The sequence below is a fragment of the Pecten maximus genome, chromosome 2 (assembly GCF_902652985.1).
Source record: "Pecten maximus chromosome 2, xPecMax1.1, whole genome shotgun sequence".
Lineage (NCBI taxonomy): Eukaryota > Metazoa > Mollusca > Bivalvia > Pectinida > Pectinidae > Pecten > Pecten maximus.
Genome location: NC_047016.1, coordinates 42,386,698 through 42,412,641, shown reverse-complemented (window position 1 = coordinate 42,412,641; position 25,944 = coordinate 42,386,698). Strand labels below are relative to the sequence as shown.

Sequence of the window (25,944 nt, the reverse complement as noted above, 5' to 3'; positions counted from 1 at the left end):
AGCAATTTCCTGTACATGGCGACGGAATAATGATGACATGAAAAATGTGAGACCGATATACGATTTGTTTAGGTAGATACGAGGACATAATTACCGGGTTTGTATGATTTATTTGAAATATTGTTACATCTAATATCCACAAATTGTAATATTACGGAAAGTATGACCGCATTTCTGTTATTTTTAAGACATGAGCAAAGGTCGACCGTTTCTCAATTTTGTTCACAATATATGAAACGTCTTGTCCTGACCAGGAAAGTAAAAGCTGTTGAACGTGAGATAGCTTGCTATTCGCTAAGCTTGCAGTGAAGAAATTAATATTGTTATTATTTACATTTCTCCATTCAGTGAAAATTTACAGGTACATAATATGTTGGACAAAAATGTGTTAGTACGGGAAATACCAGACCATCGGCAAATTAAATCTGGTTGGGAATTCGAACTTCCCCGAAAAGTCGAGATATCCTCGATTATTTTGCAAGACAAATTTTGTTTTACGATTTAGTGCACTTTAAATACAACATCAAAATTTGATTAATAAATGTACCTTTTTTGCTTCTGATATATAAAACTCTATAAAAAAGCTAATAAAACTTAAGTCTTCTTAAATATATGGTTAAAACATGTAGTATATCCTGCACCCGGGAATTCGAAGTTAGCCCGAGTTTCCTCTGGCCTTGACACCATATCAGGTGCAGGGCCAGAGCGCACTACTATATGAAAACATGGAATTCTCTGACACCATTTGGTGTCACTATGATTTTGGTGCATGCACACAATAAAATCAGGAATGACATAACACCTACCATACATACATGTATATGGATAAATGAGATATTTGTTTACCCCAAAACACATATTTACCCATATCAGCGTTCTATTCTGTCTGTATAGAAACTCGAGCTACCAGAAAGTTAAATCAGCTGTATAGAAACTTGAGCTACCAGAAAGTTAAATCAGCAATATACTCTACACTAGTAAGACCGTATCATCACTAGAATATGCAACCACTTGCTGGGACCCATATACATCAGACCAAATCCTTGCAATTAAGAACATCCTGAGAGGAGCTGTACGGTATGTTTACAACCAGCATAGAAGTAGAGAGCCGGGCTTTGTCACCAATATGATAACATTTCTGAACTGCCATTCGAAGAACAAATTTATACATAATCATGCATATGTGGCAATTGATCCAACACCACACATACATCAAGTGATAGGAAAACAAGAGGCATACAAAAACTAAATAAAATATTCTCCAACAAAAATCTGTATAAATTCTCATTTTTCCCAGGTCTGCCCTGGCTAGCTACAATCTACCATAAATTCATCTTATTTTAATCTTATAACAGTATAAAAAAAAACTTAAAGATCTGTTTTAATCTACCTATATGCCACATACCTCCAAGGGACAATTGCTCTCAAACCTTTGAGTCTGTGCCTGGAAGAAAAAGAAGTTTTTATGAACACTTCTTGACAATTTTTTAGCTCGCCTGGTTCCATCCCAACTAGCTTAAAGCTTATCAATACCATATATATAGCAACAAACTTTTTAGAATTCTAATGGGGAATGAAAGTGTGTTTATTAAAAACATTTTCCACTAGACAGAAACATTCATCAGACAGCACATGTTTGTTTACAACATTAGTACCAGTTAAACAAAATCTAAGGGGAGATAATTTGTCATTTAAAAATTACTAATTATTTCCGTTAGATTATTTACATTGCTAAAGAGTAAAGTTAACAAATCAAAACTAATTAATTGGATGAGTGCATGGTTGTTTATATTTCAGAAGTTAAGAAGCTAATGCACACCAGAGTAGGATGGCATCAAAAAAGCAATCGATCTGTCCTCATGTGTCTTATGTTGACAGTGTTACCTGGGAAGAACTTCGCACCAAACATGGGGTAATTATAAAGACATTGAACACTAACGTTAGTTTGTTAGTATATGTGGTGTAACAGCCATGACACAATCGTTTGTTTTTAGAAAAAGGTGAGATGGAGCCAACACAGTTTGTCTTCAGAGGTTAACAATTACAAATTACCACAATACAATAAATATTCACTATTTCCTAAGGGTAATTTTTAGATTCTAGGAATTGATTTGAATTGGACCGCAATGTTTTACCTTGGGGCAAACCTGTCCGAAGGACCAGTGATGCTGAAATCTTTTTCCTGCCCTGAAAGAGCTATAGATTAAGCATGTGACACCCCCAAGAAGCGATAAACAATATGTTCAGATGAGATAGACTGAAAACTTGAATAAACATATGAATCCCAATATACAGATTTAGTATCAAATAACCGTTATGAAATAAGAGTTATGGAACTTTAAAAAGCTGTTCACTGTTGTGATGCCATAGTTTAACAAGAGAATATATATAGGTCTCTTCTTTTTTAGTATCCAAGGGATGCAATTTTGATAACCCGTATATGAATGTCCAGATGAAGCCTGAGGCAGGGCGAAACCGGTTGACTTACAATGCAATACTGTTGTAATTGACCTCAACTTACCATAGTCTGTTTTTGTTACAGCTAAAGGACCTGACATGCAACACTTGTAATGTGAAAGCTAACAATCTATGGCTGTGCCTGGTGGGGGCGTGTCAGTATGTAGGCTGTGGTGAGTCGGTTAAGGACCACAGCTCTGAACATGCCATGGTGAGTGTATTGTTATAGCATCACTTGATGTGTGGCTGTAAATTAAACTACCAATTGTTTTACATGTTCAATATCGTTGATTGTTCTAAATTCAGACTTTACAATTTAAATCTTGTCCATCTGTTAGTCCGCATTTGACTTGTTTCCTGGTTATTGATTAAAATTTTCAACCAAACTCTGGGACACTTAATGGAAGTATTCCGGATAGCTTTATCTGGTGTAGTGACCAGTAAAGTGTTAAAATTTCTTAAGAAGACAAAAAGAGACAGTGAAAAAAAGAGACAGTGAAGGACAGACAGGAGGGGATTCCTTAGTCAAATATGTCATATTCTTAACTCCATCTTCTTACCAATCATGCTTTTTAAACATATAATTCATAACAGATATTTAAACTGTAAAGCTCTTATTGACTAAAAATACAAAAACAAAAAACAAAACAAAATCATCATTGTGTAATATATGATAAAAAAAACACATATGTATATATAGCATACCATTCAGCCATGGTTTGAAAGTTAGATAAAATAAAACTAATGTCATCCATATAATCCCCTGTCAATAATTATACTTATTGATTAAAATGCATATATATGGACATTTTTTAACACAGGAAAAAAAACACAGCATGACTATCAACCTGTCCACTCTCAGGATCTGGTGCTACTTTTGTGAGTGTGAAGTCTTTCCAGGCAGGAACAAACCCTTCTTCACGTAAGTAGGCAATTTCTGGTGATCATACTGCGATATTAGTATAATAATTCAATACAATGTCTTTTTGCTGGCTTCTGATTGGTAGAAATGGATGTCCAGTTTGTATGAAATTTGGTGTTGAGCTTTGGTGCATTATGAGGAACAAAACTGCTGCTTCTATTATCTTTATAAGTCCCATACTGGTGAAACCGGAGGGGCTATAGGTTTCCTCTCCGTCCTTCTTGTATGTATATACATACTTATGTATGTGATGCTTTAGCAATACCCAGTATACTTGACAAGTAGTGACTGCAAAGGTAGTTTGAGGGATTTATGAAATGGACCCCATTACATTTATCGCTTGTCAATCAAGATTGCAAATATATACAAGAAGACATCAGTTATGTTTCGTATTTATGCACTCGGCATTTCTTGAAAATTTCGGGAATATTTAATTTTTTTTTATCAATAAAGAGAATCCTTGTCAACAGTGTACCTTCTTAGGTTGTGATGTGCTAATTTTTATCACATTTATTGCAAAATTTTGTAGAATTCCAGAAAACTCTGCAAGTGTTTTGTCTGCTAAAAAGAAGAACAGTATGTTAAGGAAGTCAGCATCAAGCTCTGCCAACAGTTCTCCAACACGAGGTAACTCTTCTGCTGGAGAGGAATCAGACTCGGACCTGGAGGATGATAACGTAAAGCCAAGGGGTAAGGGTCACAAGTTCATTGTATTTGACACTATTTACCTACAAAAGAACGTTAACGTTACAGCCTGGAAGAAAAATCATCAATCTTTTAGATACAATATGGTTGACTTGTTAGTGTAGCTGGTCTGAAGGACCAAGGCGAGTTTACTCCATACTGTTGCATCTGTTTATCCATTTTCCATTGTCTATTGTTCATATGTCAGCAGTCTCTTCCAACATCTTCTCTTCTTAAGTACTGGTTGGAACTCAACAAAAATTGACTGGAATCATCTCTAGGTAGTGTGGATTAAAAATTGCATAAATTGGGGTGCTGACCCCCAGGGGACTGAGGGATAGGGCCAAAATGTGGACATTTGGTTATAATGTTGTAAACAATTTCTTCTTCTCTATAACTATGCACTGAATATCACTCAAATTTTGACTTGAAGCATCACTCAGCGGCAGGATTCAAAACTGTTTAAATAGTGAGGTCTGAGGTGCCAGGCCAACAGCATATTATTTAAAGTCTTTCTCCTTCTTTAGGATTAAAAAGATTTAGTTGAATCCTTTGTAGCTAACTTAGTTAGAACTTTCGAGAGTCTTCTAAAGTTATAGAAGACCTAGAGGCCCAATATTCTGCCAGCAGGTACCATGGACAGATTGAGATAAAGTTTCCTGATATAAATAGTTTTGACCTATTTTTTTTCAAAGTCACAGGACCAAGTAGTTGAAAGTTCATTTACAAGTCTTCTCATGTTTTAAAAGGCAGGGGTCACTATTGTGAAAAATGAAATATAAAACCACACACACAATGCATACTACACAGGATCAACAACATGCTTCACATTTTGTTTCACATTGCTACATACAATTGGTTTCACATTGGTTGTTTGATTCGACAAAAACAGCTACAGAGGTAATTTTTTATTTCAATACGATTAACTGACGCAGGTAATGTGCAAAACCTTTCATTGTATCACCTCTGTTAGAAATATTATTTCCTGAAACACATTACAGTCAACATGATTTTTTTCCATTAATCCTAACTTGCCAATTCAGTGATTCAGACCCTTTGGACCTTTTGTTATTTTGATGATTTGAGTCCTGTAACATCAATGATAACATGAATCTATTGGATATGTAATTGTTTTCATTTCATGCGAGTAATCATCAGTGGTGAACGTAAGTTGGGCTGTATGTGTGCACTCGATAAAACTAATACAAATCTTTTATAAAGAAAGTTACAATTATTTTCAGGTTTGACTGGACTGCAAAATCTAGGAAACACCTGCTACCTGAATTCTGCTCTCCAAGCCTTATCTAACTGGTCAGTATAACCTTGTCTAAGTGGTCAGTATAACCTTGTCTACTACTAGGGTCTTTCAAGACAGATGGCCGTTATATAATTAAGGCCCATGGGCCTTGTTTGAACTCCAAGGATCTTGTTGGTCCCTGTTCACTATCTTTGTGATAATTTATTTTTTAAGTTATAATAATAATATCCAGTCTATTACCATGTGTATAAGAGTTTGTCTGTTTTTCCAGTCCTCCTCTGAGCCGTTTCTTCCTGGACTGTCATGGGTTTGTGCAGCCAGAGAAAAATCCAAAACTTTCAAGAAGTTACCTGCGACTTATTAGTGAGGTTTGGCACAAGCGCAGGTAAGTCATCTTTTAGACAACAGTTTGTATTAGATAGCAGTGTTTATTAGATAGAAACTTTGCATCATTCCCAAGTGTTTGTCTATAATCTAATTTAACTTCATTAAGGGATCATTTGTGCGACAGTGTCAACTTATACATAATTTTGCTACATTCTTCTTAAACAAACCACAAGGCCACAGAGTTAAGCTGGAAGTTTATTTAGACAAAATTGATAGACATAGACAAAAGAACTCTGAGACAAAAATAATAATAAAACCAAAAACACACAATCAAGATAATCATATGCTGTCACAACTTACACACCAAGGAAAAGTATCTCTTACAGTTAAAAGTGACACAATTAATACATTACTCTTCAATCTTCTACTGTATGAAATCAAAATATGAGTAAAATGGGTGTGTACAGTTTACAAGTTATTAAAAGATGTGTTTATTTCTATTAATCATCTTAAAATATGATATATAATTCAACGTACATATACCAATATAGCACACATAAATATTATGTGGCTCAGAGCATATTTGACTTGAATAGAATTTCCTAACAAAAAATTGAAGCTGAGACAACTCTGTTAGGTCCATACTATTGGTAAAAAGTCTAACAATGCCCAGAACGAACTTAAAATCCCAAAATGGAACAATAGCACAACAGATCTGACATTGACCACTCTGAAAATCCAGTCACATATAGAGTACATACGAAACACATAAACAAAACAAAAACAGATGTGACACATGTTTTGTACGGGTACATAATTTCAGGTGCAAAACACAAAATACTGCTTAGCCAAAATGATATTCTGGTATTAAATTACATGAATTAATCCAGTTTGCTGAACATGGAACTGTAAAAAACTCAGATAATTCAACTCACAGTAACAAATCAGACTCGCATGCCAGAGGTCACAAGTGATGCATGAAAAATTATTACGGGCCATACAATTAAAAAATATGTTGTAACAAAACTTAATTTTTAAGTCACCGTCTAAAACTAACAAAAATAGTGATCACAAAAAATTCCTTCTTTCATGCACATCTACATACCACAGTCTTTCCTCTTTATCAGCTCTCTTCAAAATCCATCAGAATATGTAGGAGGAATTAACATTACATTCACAAAGAATTATGCCTGGCAAGATTACAACAATAATCCCAAAAATTGTCCATTTGGCCAAGGGGAGGGTAAAAATGTTTTAGTTAAAACATTAAATAAAAATGTTTTAGTTAAAACATTAAATAGTTAAACCATTAAATAGTTATACAATGTCTTTACTTTATATTATATTGTAAATGTATGCAATATAAACGTTCTATGAATATTCAACAGTGAAATGTTTTAAATCTGATACCGTAAATATACATCTTGTACTGATAATCAATTTCAAAATGTTTCATAAAACCCCGGTAATGGGTAACACTACCAGCCTGACGAGAGATATGACTATTTGTCCGTTTCAGACCCAGTTATGTGATCCCTAACAGTGTAGTAAATGGGATAAAGGTGGTCCACCCAATGTTTAGAGGCTACTCCCAGCAGGTAAGTCTCCAACCAGATTAACTCTCCAACATCATATAACCAGTGTCAACTTTTCCTTTAAACAACTTCTTAACAAACAAGACGCCCACAGATCTGATATCAGGACTGTAGCATGTATGGGTGACTGGCTACCAAGTAACTTCAAGTGAATGACCTTGACCTACATTCAAGGTCACAGGAGTCTTTAAAACAACTTCTTAATAACAAAGCAGCCAACAGATCTGATATTAGGACTGTAGCATGTTGGGATGAAGGGCTACCAAGTTTCTTTAAATGAATTACCTTGACCTACATTCCAGGTCACAAGGTATCAAATACACTAAAATCCTTAAACAATTTCTCAATAAGCAAGAAGCCTGGTTCAAATGAATGACCTTGGCCTACCTTCAACGTCACATGGTCTAATTGTGAGCAAGAGAGCAAGGTTCATGATATGGACCAGTAGCATGCTAGATGAAGTGCTACAAAAATTGTTCACATGAATGACCTTGATCTACTTTCAAGATCACATGGGTCAAATGTGTTAACATCTGTAAACAACTTCTCAATAACCAATAGGCCATGGGTCGTGATATTTGTTCAGTTCACAAAAATGTACATGTTTGCCAAAAGGTCAAGGTCGTATTTTGTATCTTTTCACTGATAAACAATTTGTTATGACATGATGAAGCAAAGTTTGTTATAATTAAACAATTCAAATGAATAGACCTTGCTCTACAATCAGGTCGCAGAAATGATGTGTTAAATGTTTGTTTAAAAGCAAAACATCTATCAGTATACATATTAAAACTCAGGTGACCACTTAAAGGCTCACAGGCCTCTTGTTCTGTCTCTCCAAATGACACTAATATCATATATTGAAAGTTGTTGTCTGAGGGCGACTCTCTTTAACTGTGAACACTATTCATATTCTCATTGTCTCTGATCAAAGGATGCTCAAGAGTTTCTGAGATGTTTCATGGATGAGCTTCATGAAGAACTCAAGCAGCCTCTCCCTTGTGACTCGGATGATAATGATGATGATTCTGATGAAAAAAACACAGAGGAGTTCCACAAATTTATAGCTTCACATGATCGTCAGTTGTCTATGGATTCTACTAGCAGCAGTCAATCTGAAGACTTCTACGAGACTTGTGACTCTGGCCTCAGTAGTGAGAGGTGTTCGGCTGATGTAGCTATCAGTGGTGAGGAAACTGAACATGGAACTGTACAAAACACAGATAATTCAACTCACAGTAACAAATCGGATTCGCACGCCAGAGTGAATGCTGGTAAAACGTATGCCCGACTTCGACAGAATGAAGAGAAGGGAATGAAAAGTCACAGAGAGGACAGTGTTGTGACAAGTAAACACTTGAAGGAAACGGTCAATCAATTGTCCAAGCGGTCAGGCAGCACTATGACCATTAACAGTACCACCTGTACTGATGACAGTGGGCGTCCTGATGACATCCCCTCGGATGGAGAAGCAAATCAGAGTAGAGTTCGCTCAAAGTCGAGCCCAAGGTTCAAACGAGAGTCAGAGAGCCAAGAGACGTGTAATAATAGCATGTCTAGAAACAGTTACTCCACCAAAACTAGTACAAATAAGAAAGGTAATATATAGATATTTTTTTCGCACGCGATGACAAGTTGCAAAGTGAAATCATTTTTCCAGTGGAAAAGTTGTCAATGTTTCAGTTTTGCGTTTAGATTAATTGCTGGAAAAGTATCAAACTCGTCATTTACCCAAGTAGAATTGGAATTTTGAAATTGAAAATTAGGGATGCTGAGAATCTAGAGTTAAGTTTTGTGTTTAGCTCAGTTTCTCAAAAACTATAAATATTATTCCAACCAACAACATGATTGTAAAATCATAGTTTTTGTGTAAACACACAATACTAATATCTTCCTTAGTTATATCAATTAGATGGAGATGAAGCTTTCAAGGAATTATCCCAAGATAGTCCTAATCATGTGTTATTTTTCGTAACAACATACAGTATTGAAAAATTGTTCTTGGGACCAATATACTGATACTGAGTATATATACTACACTAGTAGTCTTTTAAGTTAGTCGACTTGTTCTGTGTAAGAAAGTAGATATTAGCAGTAAGAATTTTATTTTTCCAGGCAAACAGAAAAATATCCAGTATCAGTCTGTGATCTCCGACATATTTGATGGCAAAATCCTCAGCTCTGTGCAGTGTCTGACTTGTGAACGGGTAAGATTTATGCAAGAATGTCTTTAACTGAAAGTCTTTTATTGTATTAGTTCCTCATGATGGATGCGCATTTGTGATAAGATTGTGTACAATATTTCTGAAATTATACCTCGACCTGATAAAGTCTGCTGAAAATAATGTTAGTTTGTCTCTCTATAGACTAGAATCCTGCTCTGTATGTATGGATTTAAATACTCAACATGTTTACTTGTGATGGCAGGTGTCAACCACTAGGGAGACATTCCAGGACCTGTCACTTCCCATCCCAGGAAAGGACCATCTCAACATGATCCACCACAACTCCCAGGGGGGTCCTCCGAAGGGTGGGGCTTGTGGAGAGGTACACCAGGGCTGGTTCTCCTTCATGTTCTCCTGGATGAAAAGGTGGGTTTTGTAAATTAACAGGTAAATCTGACCATCTAATACCAATCAACAGGTAAAAAAAAAGATTTTTTAGATAGAAAATAGAAATGAAAAAAATAGAAGATGCATTACACAGAACGCGATGTAACAGTTGACCATACCACAGCAAAGAATTGAATATTGGACACTTTCCTGCATGTTTTGCTGTAACACATGTTTCATGTCTTCTGTAGTACTTAACTATAGAAAGATTCTGCTGTTACTTTGACTGCCAGTCAGACAATAGGTAAACAACAATGCAGTCTGTGATAATTTAACATGATCACATGACTTTGTGTATCTTTGGTCATGTGATTGTGCGGTGGAAATTCTTTTTACATGGTCATATGACTGTTTCTTTATGCAATAAGTTGCAATGTTGAAAGACACTGGAAACTAGCAGAAGACAGTGTAGATATTGAATAGAACTGGTGCAATACCATTATTATGGAACCATAATGGAGGCTTTGGATTGCACAAAATTGAGATATTGTCTGATTAAGCTGAAAATTGGTATAGAAGAGTTTTGAGGGATGGCAAATGCAACAATTCAATTTCCCAAAGCAATTGATGTCATGTGGTTGCCATGGTAACCAAAAGAAACCCTCTTATGAGACATATCTTTTCTTGACTAATCCTCCAAAGCTGTTTAACTAATTTCAATGAAAATACACAGAAATGTTTAGATATGCATACAGGTATGCTATTTTTTTTTTCATTCATTTTGAAAAAAATGTTGCTATGGTTACCAGGTTATTTTACACATGTTTTGTGAAATGACCAATAGCTCATCAGTCCTTTGATCAATTTTATTCAAATTTTGTCTGACAAGATGTGTAACTTATTAATGCCTTTAAGTTAAGACATCAGGTGTCTCAAGAACCGTCACTATGGAAATATAATGGATGTTTCTGAGTGGTCAAAATATAAGGATTTTGAGGGATGGTAGAAATACACTGGTACTGTTTTCCCAAACAAAGATATCATTTGGTTGCCATGATCACAAATGATGGGTAGCATGGATAATGCATTGGCTAAAAGTTCTAGCTGTTTACTGAAATAATATCTTCCATTCCAGTTGGTTTGTGGGCCCCACCATCAATCTACAGGATTGTCTGTCTGCTTTCTTCTCCGCTGATGAACTAAAGGGAGACAACATGTATAGTTGTGAGAAATGTAAAAAGTGAGTAACCACTTGTTACGTGAGGAACAGTAAGTTACCTATAGTATACATGTATTGTGTGAGAAATGTAAAAAGTGAGTAACCACTTGTTATGTGAGGAACAGTAAGTTACCTATAGTATACATGTATTGTGTGAGAAATGTAAAAAGTGAGTAACCACTTGTTATGTGAGGAACAGTAAGTTACCTATAGTATAATGTGAAAAGTTTGAAAATAAGTTTCAACTTATTCTTTGAGAATTACTTAGCCATTGGCTTACTGTTATAGTGTATTGAATCCTTTATTTAATTGATTATCTTCTTTGTACAGATTGCGGAACGGTATCAAATATTCTAAAGTCTTGGAACTACCTGAGGTATGTTAATCTTTAATCAAGTGAGCTTTGTTAGCCTACCATCTGATAAAGCCAGTAGATCTTCGATATCATGTAGTATTAGTGTTTCTGACAGGCAGCCATTTTGGATTGCGATAATTGAAGTTTGTTATTGCTATTTATTGATAAGAATTTCTCAAACTTTACATGTAGGTTCCACATGTTCTTGTAGACTTAAGAAAGAAGAAAGTAGAGAGAAAGAAGACCAGTCTGACAAAGAACAAATAAAGTTCATTCAATGAGTGGCACCAAGATTGTTCTGGGGTCTGTTGTTGTTTTAACAATTTGCTGAGATTTTGGCCGGTGTCGACGGGGGTATAGTTCAAATTTGCATTTATTTTCCAAAATGTAAGATTGGATTTGAACAGGTTCAACAAAATGTATTTAATTTTGTTCAAGCTGACTGAAGGTTTACTGTTGTAAACATTTCTCTCTACAGATCCTGTGTGTTCACTTGAAGAGATTCAGACATGAATTCTACTCCTCAAAGATCAGCTCCTACGTGGCATTTCCCTTGGATGGGCTGGACATGAAGCCATATACACACAAAGGTAGGAATGATTATCTACCCTAGTTATACCGTCTAAACATGACTCAATCTACCCTAGTTATACAGTCTAAACATGACTCAATCTACCCTAGTTATACAGTCTAAACGTGACTCAATCTACCCTAGTTATACAGTCTAAACATGACTCAATCTACCCTAGTTATACAGTCTAAACATGACTCAATCTACCCTAGTTATACAGTCTAAACGTGACTTAATCTACCCTAGTTATACAGTCTAAACATGACTCAATCTACCCTAGTTATACAGTCTAAACATGACTCAATCTACCCTAGTTATACAGTCTAAACATGACTCAATCTACCCTAGTTATACAGTCTAAACGTGACTCAATCTACCCTAGTTATACAGTCTAAACGTGACTCAATCTACCCTAGTTATACAGTCTAAACATGACTCAATCTACCCTAGTTATACAGTCTAAACATGACTCAATCTACCCTAGTTATATACTGTAAATCAATTATATTTCGTGGGATTTATTTTCGCGTTAATTCGCGAGGAGAGTCAAACGTGAATTCAAATCCCTCATGAATATTTATATAAAAATGACAAGAATAATTGGTGTCCATTTTGAATTGATCGTAATCTTTAGTTGGTGAACAGACATCGCCATTAAAATAATAATAGAATGATAGATTATATACTTACATGTAGATCAGAGTGTAATTTTATATCACAAAACACCAAAATTTCACACACACCAAACCCCACTGAACACTAATATTGTGGTTGAACTCGGATGTAATTAACTTCTTGACGACGTTTTACATGTAGTTAATTAGTTACGGTCCCGAGGATCCCGGATGGTCATCCGGAATACATCGTACTTTATTAACCACGCTGTTGTAAGTTATGTAAGGTTACATGTATATATAGCACTTCACATCGCTTTATTCTCGAAAAGATATTTACCATATCAAAGTTGAAATCAAACAGATTATTTATCTAATTCAAACATTCAGAACAAATAATCGCCTGGAGTATATATTATTCGAAATAGACTGTCCCGAGAACTGTTCATCGGTATCACTGTATACACACGTACGTTTATTACAATGTACGTTAATTACTCACAACCTATTGTAGTCGCGTCATCTCCCAGGCATTCTTAATGAGCTGTGGGTTTTGTTTAATGTCTGACACCGCCTTTGTAAGCGTGGTCATGTCGGTGAAATAATCCAGACTAACTACATATGAGCGGGCGTGAAAGCTTTATTTATATTGAAAACAACTCATTTCACCCTCCAAATATAAACGCACGTTGAACACCACATTTCTTTTGTTTAATTCACTTGTATATAGCCGAGAGGCGTATACAGGTATGGTAAATACAATTCAGTATGACCAGACACCGATATCACATGATTGAATCACATGACTTTTCTTGTACCGTCACATGATTCTCATAAACAAAATGGCTACCACCATGGACATATCTCTGATCTGTTAATGTTATTCGCGAATTTAAAGTCATTTTGAGATCGGAATTTGCGAAATTATGTATTCGCGAATAAGTCAAATTAGGTTAGTTTGCGAAATTAAGTACTCACAAAATATAAGTGATTTACAGTAGTCTAACATGACTCAATCTACCCTAGTTATACAGTCTAAACATGACTCAATCGGGGATTTTTAACTTGCCCCGTTTGTAGTGAGAATTTGATTGTAATATTAAATGATCATGGTGTCCGTCAGTTTTATCTGTCTGTCCATTTGCCTGTCAGCACTTCCATTTTGAGGGGTGGTGTAGTCGCTGGATGCCTATCATAATGATGTATTTAAAGGTTGCACATATTATGTTTCTCCTAAATCATAATTGATGCTCATGGCAAAAAATATAAAAACTCGATAATGTTATCCCTGGGGTGGTGATTTGGTGGGGTGGGGTCAGATGCACTTATAAATGAGATACACTTGCTAATGAGATACACTTGTATATGAGATACACTTGTTAATGAGATACACTTGTATATGAGATACACTTGTTAATGAGATACACTTGTTAATGACACCCACTGTGTACTTTATTCATTCCTCACTATTCAGAAGGCCAATCGTTCTGAAATTTCACATGATAAACAAAATTATATGAAAATATGCACAGGAGTATGCCTTCTGAATAGTGATATTATTAACATGTGGAATCCAGGTATATGTGAACTTGTCCAGACAAACGTGGCTGTGGTTCTACAGGTAAAGGTCTATCGACCCTGACTTTATCTTGATCTAATAAGTCTGGTCCCCCAGTTTATATCCATGCATTGTAAGCAGTCCTAGTGGTACTTGGTGAAGTCAGAGATAAACTTGTGTCCTATTTTAAACTGGTGTGCTGTTCTGATTTCAGACTGCAAGTCTGAGGTGATGATGTATGACCTCATAGCTGTCATTTGTCACCATGGCACTGCTGGGGGTAAGTCTGTTCTCATGATAATTTTAGCATCAACTTCAATTGAAATCATTTGATGAATTTGGTTTAGGACTATTAAAATTAAGGGAATAAAATATTATAAATATCTATACAAGATACTGTTAGTGTTAATCTTTTACATGGAATGTAATGAGAGTGTTCATCTTTTACATCTTATGAACCGATAGTGTCAATCTATATACTGATAGTGTCAATATTTTACGTGAAATGTACTGAAGGCGTTCATCTTTTACCTCTAATATACCGATAGTGTCAATCTTTATACCGATAGTTTCAATCTTTATACTGATAGTGTCAATATTGATGCTGATAGTGTCAATATTTTACTTGAATTAAAGTACTGAAGGTGTCAATCTTTTTACCGATAGTGTCAATATTTTACTTGAAATGTATCAATAGTGTCAACATTTTACCTCTAATGATTGTGTCTTTTACTTGTAAATGTACCAACAGTTTGAATATTGTACTGAATGTCCATGTCAACATGGATGATCCCTGATAATTTATTTCTTATTCAATCCTCAAAGGTTGGCTTGTACATGTGTGTGTATGTAAATTAGATATGTATTATAAACATTGTTGTAAATTACAGCTGGCCACTACACAGCGTACTGTCTTAACTACACGAATGAACAGTGGTACGAGTTTGATGACCAGTATGTGACCGAAGTGGACATCAACCAGGTCATCAACTGTGAGGCCTATGTCCTTTTTTACAGGTAATGTTAAGGTTAAGGTCACTAACTAATTACTGACAAGGTGAAGGTCACTCAGTAAGTACTAGTAAAGTAAAGGTCACTCAGAAAGTACTGTGATGATAGGTAAAGGTCACTCAGAAAGTACTGGTAATGTTAAGGTCAAGGTCATTCAGTAAGTAGAGTAGAGCTCCAATAATCTGGCCACCTCACAGCTCTCAGCCAAATAATGGTGCAGATGGATGAATGAAGCAGGTTTTTGACAGCATTATATTTATGCCCTTATTTTTATATAAGGTGATGAAGGTGCATAATCTCATAATCCATCATTAGCCACTGAATCCAATTCATGAAAATGTGACTTTATGTTTTTCTTGGTATCCAGTAAGTCTTCTTTGGGGCTTTGATGGCATGTGTATTTGAGGGTCATGTTGTTCTGATGCTTCATGATTGAAACTATGAAAAGAAAAACAATCAATGTTGCCGAAAATTTTAGGCTGTTTGAGCAGTTTACAAACTTGTCCCCTTTGACCTTTAATATGGGTCATGTTCCTTAACAGTTTAAAATAGTAGTTTAAAGGAAGAAATTGACAATAGAATGAAGGATCTCTCTGGGATCTCGTGTATTATTTTTGAATTACTAGAGATCAAAACAGTTCCATGTTAATTGTATCCAGCTAATTATATATAATGTCTGTTTTAAACAGGAAAAGAAATGACAAAATGATATCTATCAGGCAGAAAGCCATGCAGCTCAAGGAAACACAGGAGGTACGTTGTGTGTATAAATACATCCAGTGTCTTGTTAATAGTGATATCTTGGTTTGATGTACAACTAAATACATATTAGAAATTGATGGTCCAGCAGTATTAGGAGGGTAATTTGGTAGTTAAATCCTATATTCTCACTCTAAATTACTAGGCTCAAATGTGTGTCTTCTATTGTCTACAAGAAAGAACATTCTACAGTAACTGGTTTTCAAGAGAAATATTGGGTTGTAGGTTATTTCGCCACGACCATGGTAAATTGACCCTACACCCCTCCAACCACCAACCATGTATTTTCACTCTAAATTACCTAGATTCAAACTGTTTATTCACTGAATGATTATTTTCTATTATCTTTAAATATGATACTGTAAATTGGGATATTTTAGCTGTGGTTATATTTTGGTTTATTTGGTATCTGGCATGAAAGCACCAAAATTTAACATGCAAAATTATAATGTCTGTATCAAATATCAAATATTCTGGACACACTGTTTTCTGGCTCAAGAGTTTAGGTAATGTGGCTTTATTTCCATGAAAACAATTGTAGAATTAATTACTAAGATTTTAAACAAAACACGTCAGTAGATTTTGCTGTCTGTGAACTGCTGGTGTGTTTTTCACTGGTATAAAGATTAATGCATGTACTGTAACATTTTGAATGCGAAGTAGAAGTGCCATGAACGGGGAAGCTGATTATTTTTAACAAAAAATGTTGTTTTCTTAAACAGCCAAGTCTTCTGCAGTTCTTTGTGTCAAAACAGTGGATCAACCGTTTTAATATGTTTGCTGAGCCTGGTCCAATCACCAATTTCGATTTCCTGTGTCCTCATGGAGGTAAATATTTCCCTTCATACATGTATATATACGTACAATGGAGCATACCTGCCACCTTTCATAATTTACTCGAGATTATCCTTGATTTCAGCCTCCCTGACCCATTTCTGAATTTGGGAATTTAAATTGATTTTGCTGCAGTCATATGGTGATGGTTTCATAACAGTCATATAAACATTGAGTGACCTTCAAAAATTACAGCAACAATTAGATAAATCGCCAATAAATTGTCATTTCAATCTCCATACACTTGGGTAATAGTAGCAATTAACCAGGACCTATTTTGGCTGAAATTCTAAATTCACATTTTGAGAGACAAAACAGATCTTAAAATGCTCATTTTCATTAGCCCATTTCTATCATATTAAAACTAAGAAAATAAATTCCCATCATTCATGCTTTAAAAAAAAGAAGAAAAAAAACAGCCTGAACCTCGAACTAATTGAAGTAATTATCTCCCTTTGTACATGTTTGTATCCGTGAATTTCTGTGGTCATTGGAGGTAATTATCTTGGAGGTATTTAAGGTTTTAGTTAAATAAATCAAACTTAATAAATGAGTTATGTATTTGCATTTTCATTTTCATGACCTCAGCAAATATGAAGGTTGGTAGAAACTATTAAGAGTCACATCATAGTACAGTCAAACCTGCCTTAGCGACCACCTGAATTGAACGGCTCCCTCTCATATGTGACTGTATTTTCCCCTCCCAACCTCATTTATTACAACCTTTTTAAACACGATGAACCATCAATTCTGTGTCCCAAATACTGAGAAGTGACTATTTTCAGCAACTTTCTGGGTTCTAAAACGAAAGTGAAAGTTATAATCAAGACAAAAGTGGACAAATCAATGTTACTGGTCTGCATTTTAAGATTAAAGAATATTTAAGAAAATGAGAAGAAATTTGTTTTCCATTCCAATTTTGGCACTGATAACACCCAAGTACAACGAAACTTTTACTTTATTTGTGAAAAGAGGGGGATTAGGGGTGAAAGGATGTTTTAACCATTCAAACAATTTTTCTGAAGTAGCTCATATTGCTACGTAGTTGCAGTAAGTTTGACTGCGTGATACCTTTCAATTAATAGTAAAGCACATGGACCAAACTCTTTCTATTCGCAGGTGTGCCGCCAAACAAAGTCGACCATGTGGAGGACTTAGTGGAGTCATTTGACCAGTCACTGTGGGAGAATCTACACAGCCGGTCAGTATTACAGCTGTCACTCAGTGTGTGTGGTCAGTAAACAGCGTGTTATCTGAGAAGAACGGTCAGTGAAATGTCGAGGGGATGTTATTGAGGAGGGGGGGGTTACACTATTACCACTAACATCTGATGTATTTTTTCTTGTATCAGGTTTGGTGGTGGGCCAGTATGTAACCATCTGTATGCATGCTCCACTTGTCAGACAGAACTGGACAACTTGATTTACCGACAAAAATCCGAACTCGAACAATTTGTTGCAGTAAGTTTGACATTTTCACACATTTTCCATTTCTAGTGATTCAAAAAAAGGGGTAATGATTTCAAATTCCTGAAGTATGAACTTATGATTTCAAATTCTTAGAAGTATGAGCTAATGATTTCAAATTCTTGTAGTATGAGTGAATGATTTCATATTCTCAAAGTATTTTTGTGTATTTCAGCTCAATGACAAGTTTAAGGATGAGGACAACCCTCATATCATATATGCCATTAGTATGATGTGGTTCAAAGAGTGGGAAAATTTTGTACGCAAACGCAAATCAAGTGAGTACTGGGTGTTCAGCAACTAAACATATACTGTATATCCTTAAAGGAAAATTTTATGGACTAAATGTTTATGGATTTCATGGAAGGTCTTTTGTATCATAATAGAATCTTACATGGGTCTTTTCTGTGGACAGATATCTCAACCCTTGTGTAAGAGTTTGAACAGTTAGCATGAGGCTTGCATACACGTTGATTGAGATATCCCTATCCACAGAACAGACCCATGTTCTCTTGCATAAATAGAAATAGCTAACAAATTGTACATTGTTGTGAATTCATAGCACCATCGTCAATGTCTCATGAAATGTGTGTCAAAAGTGATGACATTATCAATTTGCATCAGGGCTATGTTACATAAATTGATAATGTCATAGTGCATGTCAGCTGTTTTTCCCTACCCTGTGTTAGATTAATAGAATTTTTCACATCCTTGGGGGTGAGACAGGGGAATCTCAACACGAGGGGAAGATTTTTAAGTCACCAAACACGAAGCTTGCTGAATGTTCGGCAACTTAAGTATCTTACCCCGAGGGTAGGTGACATGACAATATGCAATGGTTGAGAACATGCAAAGAGCATGTGCAGCTTGTCTACATAGATAAGAAAATTTCACCCCGGTAAAACTACGAATATCCCTGTCAAGGGTAAGAGGAAGAGTTAACCCATTCCCATCAGCCATGTATGTGAAAATAGAGGATCTTGCACTTGTGTTAGTGTCATACTGAACTTTTTTTAATGAAATATATAATAAAATGAATATAGCATCAATGCAAGTAAAAAACTCTTTTGGTCACATAATTCATTCATATGAAAATAAATCAAAAACCTCAAAATCCTATTGCAATAATCACTGCAAAATCCATGAGAATGATACAGGCCCTTTGGGAAGAATGAAAAGAATGAAATGATGAATCAGAAAGCAGCATTCTGCATAAATAGCGAAAAATTAATCATGATACAATAAGGTTTGAAAGCATGTTTACCATTCCACTTTCAGCGCCACCTGGTCCAGTTGACAACAAAGCAATCTCCATAATGAGGAATGGTCAGTTGACTGTGAGACACAACTCGGACTATGGTCAACTGTCGGAGGAGATGTGGCAGTTCCTACAGGGTATCTACCATGGAGGTCCGGAAGTTATCGTCAAACAGGTGTCTTCCCTCAGGTCACCTTCTCCCCCCTGTCACATGACCACCTCAACTTCAGCGTCCTCACTCAACCTGCCCAAGTTTAAGGAAGGGCAGACAACTCCCACTCAACAACCCCTACATGTTCTGGCCAAGCAGGCCAGTAAGGGGAGTGGTATGGAACAACAGGAGGAGGAAAAAAGAGCAGACGGTCAACAGGAGGTTAATTATGGTGGTGGAGAGGAAAGTAAGGTTGACTCTGAGCAACAGGGCAATGATAACGACACTGGCACAGTGGCATCAGATAAGGACACAAACAACAGTTCTGTTGAAACCAAGTCGGAGGAGGAGGAGGAGGTTATGACCCCTGTACAGGCAGGTGACGTGGAGACTATTGGGGAGACAGCCCCTACAGAAAATCTCAATCAGAAAGAGGAATAGAAAACAGAATTCTGACATTTCACAAGTCATGGCCTGTGCCATTTTTAGCCCATCATCATCAGATAGTGGACTGTTCAAATCACCCTGCATCCATGGTCCGTAGCCTGTGGTCCGTGGTTCGTGGTCCCTCCGTCATCACTTTGAACAATCCTTGTTATCACTATTTCTCAGAAAATACCACATTATGTAAAAGGACCTTTCTCAATTTTTACCTGTAGGTTCCCCTTGGAACCTAATTGTGCATGTTAAATTTTGTGACTGATCGGAAAACAAAATGCAGGTGGCCATTTTGAATTTCAATAGGGAAAGTTTGTTACCATTAATTCTAAAGAAAGTACCACAATCAAACCTGTCATAGTGGACACCCTAAAAGAGTGGACACCTGTCCATAACCATAACAGACAGTGTTAGGAATCCCCAATGAAAATCACTTTACAAATGTAATATATATATAGCGGATACCTACCTGATTTGGACAGTGGATACTTATTTTTTTTCGTAAGTTGTTAAAAATTCCGTATAACGGATATATGTATGAGGCTATTGCCATGTGTTATTTATTGTTTGTGAAAAGTTTCTGGATAAGCAGCAGAATCTAATTTACTCAACTCCTCTAGCGGAAATGCTAACTTGGGAAGCCACTACATCAGTCACTGATTGCTGTAATTACTAGAGGCAGCGACCCATCGACAGAGATGTTTGTTTACTCAACACCATTGGTGACAGTTAGCCATACAGTCTTGTTGTAGACAACAAGCATGGTCAGTTTTAATTGGTAATTCAATCATCAGAATAGAAGAGGAGAAAAGGGAATGGTTAGGTCTGCCATAATTGTTATATTTACTTAACTGTATGCAAATCTGACAGGTCGCAATGTTAACTGGCAAGCACATGGTTGCGAGCTGCCTTTTTTATGTGTGTGTATTGTGTAAACAGTATCCAGAATTTAGTAAACTTTTCTTTCAATGAGTCATAAAATGAAAATAAAATCACTACATGGAAGTAAGAAAAGATTTCTTTAAATTTTAAATGCTTAGGAATTCTAGTTATCAGAGGAAAATACACATTTATAAATGTTGTAACAGAAAAAATATTTCATACATATTTATTGTTCTCTTGGGACATAATGAGTATTTTAATAAGAATTAACTTTAAGTTTTCCCTTTTTTCTACGTTTGCTATTTTTTCTGAATTCTATCCTGCTATAGTTTGTTATTATGAGGAATGACTCATTTTGAAACTGATACAGTCAACTGATGCTTTGTCTTGTAAAATTAAACCGAGTGTACATGTACAAGGTATGTTAAAATGATCATAAGAAATGATATTTCAAATATCAAAACAAAAATTTTGTGTCAGATAAATTTTGACAATCAATACATCATTTGTCTTTAATTATCTTGTTTGTTTTATTCTTTTGTTAGTGTTTAAAGATATCGGGAGACAGTGTACTGTGTATAATGTGTTATCAATCTTAATTCAAAATTTAGTTCTTTGTTTATATAACGGACACAACTCTTAGTCCTCTATATAAAGGACACTTTGGCCTTTTCTCCCGAGTTTTCTTTATACACATGTTAGACTGTAAATGGATTATTCTCGATGGAGGGGGTGCACAGAGGGTGAAAATTGGCCCTTGATAAGTTTTATATTTTTGTATATACCGGTATAGACTAGTCCGCTACCTTGTTATAAAACAAATATCAAAACACTTTTAACCATGCTAGACGATCTATATGCTGCAGGTTCTATATTGATGCTAAGTGTTTGGTAATAAATTTCAGGGCACCATGTGCCTTCAACCTGGCAGAGGTCAAAGGAACAGAGCCTAATTCACATTCTGTTTTCAATTCTAAATAGCGTAAATTCTAATTACCTTGACAATGAGAGATAACAGCTGGCTATAAGGGATATATCACTGTATTGCAAATAGTATTTGAATAGCAAATCTGATTCCTTGAGAAAAAGATTTACATTTTCTAAATTTGTCTTGAAGTAGTAGAATAGGTATGATAATTCTAGTAAATCAAAGTTCTATGTTTAAAATTACCTTTAAGTAGATATCGCTTCATCAGCTATGAAACTTATGCTGACAAATGCCAGGATTTCTTTTTAACTTAAAGACATATACCAAAAGGTTTTATAGGATTATCAAACTGCTAAACCACCTCCATGTTTTTTAGAACAAGATATTACATTGACATGAAATATGATTAAATTCATATTGTTTTCATGAAAATAGGTTCCAGAAACGACTCTGTGTTCTTAATTGTTGTTTATGTTATAAGTTTGGGAAAAATCATTCCCACACTATGTTTATTTGGTATTCACACCATAACATCATAGCATGAAATTCTACTCCTGGTTAGATGTTGGTTGTCATTGGTCAAGTTTAAAGGTCAAAATCACTGGTCAAGTTTAAAGGTCAAAAGCTGCACTTGACCACTTTCAAAATAAAAGCTGATGCACAGTATATTGCTTGAACCTCTGGATAGATTTATTTTATTGAAGAGGGGGATGATGGTGGAAGTATACCTATGTGAGCCCCTGGACAGATTTATATTATTGAGAGGGCTGATGGTGGAAGTATATCTATGTGAGCCCCTGGACAGATTTATATTATTGAGAGGGATGATGGTGGAAGTATACCTATGTGAGCCCCTGGACAGATTTATATTATTGAGGGGGATGATGGTGGAAGTATACCTATGTGAGCTCCTGGACAGATTTATATTATTGAGAGGGATGATGGTGGAAGTATACCTATGTGAGTCCCTGGACAGATTTATATTATTGAGAGGGATGATGGTGGAAGTATACCTATGTGAGCCCCTGGACAGATTTATATTATTGAGAGGGATGATGGGTGAAGTATATCTATGTGAGCCCCTGGACAGATTTATATTATTGAGAGGGATGATGGTGGAAGTATATCTATGTGAGCCCCTGGACAGATTTATATTATTGAGAGGGATGATGGTGGAAGTATATCTATGTGAGCTCCTGGACAGATTTATATTATTGAGAGGGATGATGGTGGAAGTATATCTATGTGAGCTCCTGGACAGATTTATATTATTGAGAGGGATGATGGTGGAAGTATACCTATGTGAGCCCCTGGACAGATTTATATTATTGAGAGGGATGATGGGTGAAGTATATCTATGTGAGCCCCTTGCTTTGCTTTTATTCAATTGCTGTTAGTCTTGTTGTTTGAACTGACTCTCAGGTAGAACAAGACACTGGCTGTTTTGTTACCAGGAAGACATTAAAATAGTAAGGTAGGCTTAATGTGGTTCTCTTCATAGTCATTGAAATGCTGAACAAAAAGATGATATTTTATCTGTGATTTGTATTAGAAACTAATTTGACATCATATTAAATCAATGACAGTTTTAATTTGTAGATTCTCTATCTAAGGTCGCAATGTTGACTGACTGGCTTAGCTGCTTCTAAGTTATTCCAATCTTTTAAAAACTAGAGTACTGACATGTCAGAAAGGACCCAATAATGTGCGGGCCAGAACCTGAACCTTGGTTTGGTTTGGCTATACAGAAGTGACTTTCTATTAAAGCTACAGTGACTGACTGCATGCAGGGCCTATAAACTATCCCAAACAGTTTCTTCTAGTAAGGATGGGACAAAGTATGAGTGTAATCTTCCTAACAGAATTTGAGATATTGGTCATAAACTGATCTTTTATTTATAGTCACCTTGACCTTTGAACTCCTGACTGCTATTCAAGGAAACACTAGATAAAGTTCTAGAGCTACTGATCCAATAGAACACATTGTTCGAAGTACAATGTACTTTGTATGTAGAACAAAAATGGACAGATAGTCTGATTGCTATAGGGTACGCACTGCATCCCTTTTGTATTTCACAAAACAATAAAATCATGAATGATGTGTTCAGCAGGGTGCTGTTTTGGACCCTGCTTATTTGTAAAACAAGATATTTTTGCATGGACTTACTTTGATAACAAAAATCTTGTCAAGTCAATATTTGTATGTTTTTTTGTCGTTATGGTAAGGATATGTAACCAGCATGATTTTAGCTCACCTCAAGCTCCTCGAAGTTATTCTATGTAGTTGGATCTGTCTGTCGTCCGTCTGTCATCTTATCCTAAAAATTGCTACTAGTCTTGAAAAAGTTTGTGGATTTTGACCAATTTTCGTCTGATGTATCCTTAATTGAAGGGCCCCATTAGGGGAAATATAGCAATTTCTTTCAAATCCTTCAGTATTTGGTCTGAAGCATCCTTGGGTGAAGGGGAACCAATTTTGCATAAACAGTGAGTCTAACCCTGGGGGGCCTGAGAAAAAGGGGCACTATAGGGGAAATATAGCAGATTCTTATTGTCCAGAATGTATAGTTTCTTCATATTCATTGCAATATCCAGGTGAGCGACACAAGCCCTCTGAGCCTCTTGTTTAAATTCCCTGTTTTAGTATGGTTGGTCAATTTTCATTACTTTTAAATATAATAAATCTATACACACGATGATAATTTTCTTGCATGCTCTCTTTATAAAAATATATCATACTTCGATCAGAGTGGTATACACATTATCCAGAAAAACCTTTTAGGTGGCACTGTTGTTACGTTTGCTGATTTTCAGAAAAGTGTAAAAAATGATAATGTTTTAATTATCATTAATTAGTTCACCTGACCCATAGGGTTGGTGAGCTTATAGCATGGCGCAGCATCCATTGTCCGTCAACATTACATTTAGATCACTAATTATCCTGAATGACTGAAAGGATTTTGATGAAATTTCATCTGGAGCATTATTAGGCAAAGGAGATACAATGTTGTATCAATGATGAGTGTGGCTTTCATGAGGCCAAAGAAAGGAGACCAAATAGGAGAAATATAACAAAAAAACCTTCAAATCCTTCTTCGTCGTTAAGATTTTGTACACTTAATTCTTATCAGATCTGAACCATTGTTGGGAGACGCACCTTAAAAAGTAGCTTGATATTTGTAATACAACTGAAATGAGCATATTTTGCCATGATTATATGAAATACCTAGGTGAGTGATGCAGGTCTTCTGGTCCTCTTGTTATGATATTAAGCAGTGTTTTCCGGAGTTGCATTGTGATTTGTATTGCTTGAGATGCCTGTTATTACTCTAACGCTCGAGTGCACTGATCAACTTGTACACCATTACACAAAATACTGTTAAAGCAGTTAAAGATTTTTTTCATTTTTGTACACTGTTCCTTTAATGAAATTTCATTATAAATTCTGCACAAAAGTTTTAGTGAAAACAAATTAATTACTGTGGTAGAAGTAATTAAAAATCAGTTTTAATTCAATATTTATTCAATGTAATCAAACATGTGCAATGTGTGTGCTCATGTTGCTGCCCGTTATGTAGAATATTAGATTTTAACTTATAAATGTAACTTTGAATCGTGATACTTGCATTGTCATATTTCCAGTTTTATTAAAGAGATAAACCTCGGTTGAATTGTGTTTTATATTGTTTTATCAGAGATAAAATTACATAACAGCTGATAATACATACAATTATCTCGGCATTTTGTTTCCATTTATATAATGACTTTGTAAGCGAAGATATATCCGTAACCAATATTGACAGAAGCCAGAACTGTCATAACTGTTTTCATACATTTGGGTAAGCCCATATATGATCACATGCCATTTAAACTTTATTTTATTCCAAAATATTCACCATGATGTTATAAATACTGAATCTTTAATAAAACAGCATATTGCACTCTCGCCCAACTTGGCAGACGTTTCTAACAAATCTGATTGGCTAAAATTACACATCACTAAACACTCACACGAGCATGCAATACAAAGTTTTATCAGTGCTCCAGAGTGCAGTTTGATGTAAAATGGAAAAACATCACCTTCACAAGGTCACCTGGGTAAAAT

General features: G+C 35.6%; 1 protein-coding gene across 1 annotated transcript; it reads left to right on the top strand.

Moving 5' to 3' along the window:
- The first annotated feature begins 4 nt into the window (after window positions 1–4).
- LOC117322140 (ubiquitin carboxyl-terminal hydrolase 20-like) lies at window positions 5–25,504 on the top strand. The gene is made up of 22 exons (XM_033876906.1): window positions 5–97; window positions 1,798–1,912; window positions 2,543–2,668; window positions 3,279–3,379; window positions 3,909–4,069; window positions 5,305–5,374; window positions 5,593–5,706; window positions 7,168–7,246; window positions 8,178–8,841; window positions 9,359–9,450; window positions 9,671–9,834; window positions 10,931–11,035; window positions 11,345–11,390; window positions 11,848–11,959; window positions 14,327–14,392; window positions 15,003–15,129; window positions 15,813–15,876; window positions 16,605–16,710; window positions 17,836–17,917; window positions 18,068–18,176; window positions 18,358–18,460; window positions 19,461–25,504. The coding sequence occupies exons 2-22, from the start codon at window positions 1,829–1,831 to the stop codon at window positions 20,030–20,032; spliced, it is 3,147 nt and encodes a 1,048-aa protein (XP_033732797.1). The 5' UTR covers window positions 5–97; window positions 1,798–1,828; the 3' UTR covers window positions 20,033–25,504.
- Window positions 25,505–25,944: the final 440 nt, after the last annotated feature.